This window comes from Zingiber officinale, chromosome 6A, assembly GCF_018446385.1.
Source record: "Zingiber officinale cultivar Zhangliang chromosome 6A, Zo_v1.1, whole genome shotgun sequence".
Classification (NCBI taxonomy): domain Eukaryota; kingdom Viridiplantae; phylum Streptophyta; class Magnoliopsida; order Zingiberales; family Zingiberaceae; genus Zingiber; species Zingiber officinale.
The window spans coordinates 23,713,018-23,717,598 of NC_055997.1; the positions used below are offsets into that span (position 1 = coordinate 23,713,018).

General features: G+C 39.2%; 1 protein-coding gene across 1 annotated transcript; it reads left to right on the top strand.

Annotated features, from left to right (window-relative positions):
* The first annotated feature begins 572 nt into the window (after positions 1-572).
* Positions 573-1,082, top strand: LOC121994679 (dirigent protein 22-like). The gene has a single exon (XM_042548633.1). The coding sequence runs from the start codon at positions 573-575 to the stop codon at positions 1,080-1,082; it is 510 nt and encodes a 169-aa protein (XP_042404567.1).
* The last annotated feature ends 3,499 nt before the right edge of the window (positions 1,083-4,581 follow it).

Below are 4,581 nucleotides of genomic sequence, written 5' to 3' on the forward strand. Positions count from 1 at the left end.
TTTAGACAGGTAAATGACGAAGTAAAATAATAATAATGCAAAATAATAATAATAATAATAATAATAATAATAAATAGATAAGTAAGCAATATTTTGTTATAAATTCATGTTTTTTTTCATATTTATAAATTTTAAAAGTTAATCAAACTTTTGCACAAATTATCCCGATCGAGTACAAGGAGAACCTCTCTAGGCGACAAAACTAATTAAGAACAATGCTCCATTACTTATTCAGGTCATGAATGAACCCAGACAACAACGTCACATAATGGATTCTATATATACTTTCCAAGATATTTTCTTAATTAGATAACCGACGGAATAAATTCCTTAATTACCTAACCGTAATCATTAATTGTTCCCAGTTTATTTCTGCTCTAGACAGCGGATGAAGCCCGCAAACTTATTTAATCTTGTTATCAATTAACTATACATTAATTATATTAATTAATTATCCTACATGCATGCCACCGAAATGCTCTCTCTATATAAGCCACATCGTGCCATTTCTATACATCTGCATCCATAGAAATCAAGTTACGTACGTTAATTCCATCTCCATGCAAATTCCAATGGCATCATCGTCTCCTTCCTTCTTCTTCCTTCTCCTCCTCTTTACATCCTCCTGCACCGCCTCCACCTACATGCACCTGCGGTTCTACAACCACGAGCGAATCCTCGGCTCCGGGCGAAATGCCACTGTCGTCTACGCCGTCGAGCGCCGACCCTCCGCCTCCGGCTTCGGCAACCTCATCGTCTACGACAATCTTCTCCGCCAGGGGGTGGAACAGGACTCGCCAGTCGTGGGGAGGAACCGAGGGATCGGAGTGGGGACGAGTTTGCCCGAGGATTCCGGCCTCACCGTCCTGCAGCTCGTGTTCACTGCCGGTAGGTACAGCGGCAGCTCGCTGGCGGCGCAAGGGCCGTTCCCGGTGGCTCCGCTGGGGACGCTGTTCGAGCGGGCAATCACCGGCGGCACCGGAAGGTTCCGGAACGCGAGAGGCTACGTTTTGACGCGAGAAGTGCGCAGCACGAACTCGACACTCACCGGCCAAATGGATGCTTTTATCACATTTCGCTAAGAAAGTGAATGCAATCCATTTGCTAATTAATTTTCTTTTCATGTACCAAATAAATTGATGCATGGTTAATGTCTTAATTATATGTGGAATAATAAATGTTAGACACTGATAAAGTGTCTACCAAGTATAGTGTCCAAGAGCGCCCGGACATCGTAGGACGTTTATTCAGTTTTTTAGACATCTAATTAAGGATTCGACGTCGAATAAGATGATGATTATACTGTGGTCTAATAAGAAAAAGAATTTATGGAGAAGATGAAAAGAAAAATCATAGTCCTCTAGAAAAATCATTGTCCTCCAAGTCTCAAAGGAAGGAAAGAAATCCTAATATATAAATCTCAATTCTTATCTTGTAAAGAAAGAAAAAAAATATTAACGGAAAGAGAAAAACTCATAATCCTAAAAATCTCTAAACAGATTCAAAATTTAAACATATAAACAAAAGATAAAAATTATCAAAAATATATAAAAAATCAAAATTTATCAAAAAAAATAAAAATTATCTAAGTGTAGAGTAGTTTCAGTTGTAGCCTAGGAGGGAAATCATCTAATACCAAATTCATAAAATCTATTTGTAGCTGTTGAACTTTGGGATTTTTCATTGATTCACTAACGAGAGCACGACATTGTGGATGCTTTTCTTAACCATCTTTGCGTCCCTCAAGCACTTCTCGTATTATCTCACAATTGTAGCATAATCCTTGATGACGATGAACTACTCTAGCGCCTTGTTAACCTGAGCAATCCAATTGCTGAGAGTCTTCTTGACATTTCTGTGGTTGACATATGCTAGTTCATACATGCCGCAAGGATTCATGACCAATGTTTCATTCCAAGCTGCAATTGGAACCCTCTCCAAATCCCCCTCTAGCACCTTGATTGAATTGGACAGGTCTCTCGAGTACATCAAGAGCTTTATTGTCCAGTGCCACTACATCCGTATCCTGAACTTATTTATATCGAGCTTCACATTTTGGTTGACCACGAAGGTAGACCTCATCACAAGGTGCCCTTGCTAGTAGAAGAAGGACATGGGATCCTTGAACACTAGGTGATCCCTCGGATACTGCTTGATCAAACTGCTCTCCTCTATGGCAATGTTGTACTGTACATAGTTGAGCTTCATGTCCTTGGCCAGCTCCCCGAAACCCAGCATCGCCATCAACTTGAGGCCGCCCCATGGAACCACCTGGATCACCGTCGCATTGGATGGCATGAACTCCAAGTTGGTGAGCCCGGAGCCATGCATGCCCTGCATCATGTCCACTGAGTTTACCAGCCACACAAATTGGCCGCACATCGGATCCTACATCGTCGTCTTTGATGATGGTTTCAAATCCCAACTGGTTCGCCAATTGAGTTATTCTGTGTAAATTTATGGACACTCAGGTTGCTTCCTTGCTACAAGGAGTGTTGAAATACATAATGGTGGGAAAGCACATAAACATAAATATAAGAAAGAATTAGAAAGACAAGAAAAGAAAAGATAATTCTTCTTTATTATTGATTGATAATTGACATAAGTTAATTCACCTATTTATATATATTGTCAAGATAATATATAGAAAACATAATAATAAATATGAAAATATATTATTATAAATATGGTATTAAAATCAATCTCTGAATTTCTTGAATTGCTATCTTTGTCGTCATTAATAAGAATTCTAGGTTTCTTTCCGACAAGTTATTCGATGTTCGAAGTGGCATCCTTTTCCAAGGAGAAGGCTTCTCTTAGGACTTGATGAAGTCGACCATGGAGTAACCATTGGGGGTGAACAGGGTCGACCAACTCTGATATCAACTGAGGTTAGGCAGGATAGTGATTATCCTGAGGGCTGATAAGGAGGAGGATTTAAGAGAAGACAAGAAGAGAAATTGTCGTCCTCCGGAGTTTTTTAAAAAAGGAAAATTTATTTAATAATCGAGGATGATTACTCAAATATCTAAATAAATATTTATATAGACTCTAGACCTTAAGTCCTAAAGAAAAGGAAGAAATCTTAATATATAGATCTTAATTTTTATCTCGTAACGAAAGAAAAGAAATCTTAACGGAAAAAAAAAGACTTATAATCCTAAAATATTCAAACGAGCTTAAAATCTAAAATATAAAAAATAGAAATTATCAAAAATACCTAAAATATCAAAAAAAATACCTAAAATATCAAAAAAAATACCAAAAAAATAAAAATTAGTAAAAAATAATAAAATTCTTTGGATCCTCCTACATTAGGAATGACTCTCAATTTCGATGAATTAACGGATAAATTTTCCCTTAATGAATAATTTACCTAAGAATAATAAATTGATGAGTCGTCCACCATGAGTGCTTCTCGATTTACCCTAGTGACGGTGGAAAACTTCCATGGGGCAAATCCGGTCACTCTAGAATTAATCAACATAAATTATATATGTGGTGCCAATTAAAAACTAAAAACTAAAAAAAATAAATTATAGTGACCAAGATGTTGAATATATGTGAATGGAGAAGAGGTGGAAGAGGAAAGAAGATCCATTGTAAATGAGATTTTAGTCTCACATTGAAAGTTTCAAAGCATATTGGTTGATTTATATTGATTCACATGCATTGATAATATGAACAAATGCATGGGTAGAGACTTTCTCTCTCATGTGTGGGTGTGCAGGGGGTTCAAATCCAGGGTCCGAATTACATTGAATCAAGTTGACTTGTGTGCAAGCACGACCTGGAACAAAACATTTTACCACATAACCTTTTACTGCTTATTTAAATGTGTAATGAATGCATTGAATTAGAGATTAATGCAGAATATAAACAGATGAGTGAAACGGATGAGTTTCACAACTCAACGAGTAATGATCATTAATCGATCATTAATATTGCCCATTAGTCTGAGCTCCTATATAAGGAGGCTGCGATCACAGGTAAAACACACAAGTAAAAGCTCTTCACCTCTGTTCCCCTCCTCCTCTGTCATGCATCTCTTACTCAGTGAAGTACCCATGGTAGCAATCGGGTACTTCTCAGTTCGCCGTGACCACCAGTGTTTGGTGTGTATCACGATTTATCGTTGTATCTTGGGAAACAAATGACCTGAGAAAACCTTGAAACTACAACTATCACAGGCCTCGTTCTGCTTCACCCGTTCAGCCTCTTCGACCGCTCGGACACTCCCCGCCCAGGTCTCTCAGTCGTTCGGGTCATCCCGCCTTCTACCGTCGGACTGTTCTGCCCGTCTAGTCTCTACTCGCTCGACCGCATTGCTCGGTCGGCTGCTGTGCTTGATCAACCATTCTGCCTGACCAGAAACTTTAGCTAGTCGGCAACTCTACCCGATCAACCACTTGGCCTGATCTACCACTCTACCTGATCTACCACACCGGATCAACTCTCTGTGACTCGGCCGATTTGCCCACTCGGTCGCACTACTCAGTCAGCTACTCTACTTTGCTCGGTTGAATACTCACCCACTCAGCCTGATCTGTCTCTCTGCCCGCTCGGGCATTTTCCCCACTC

Coding starts and splice junctions, on each gene's coding strand:
- LOC121994679 (XM_042548633.1), top strand. CDS start 573: ATGGCATCATCGTCTCCTTCCTTCTTCTTCCTTCTCCTCCTCTTTACA.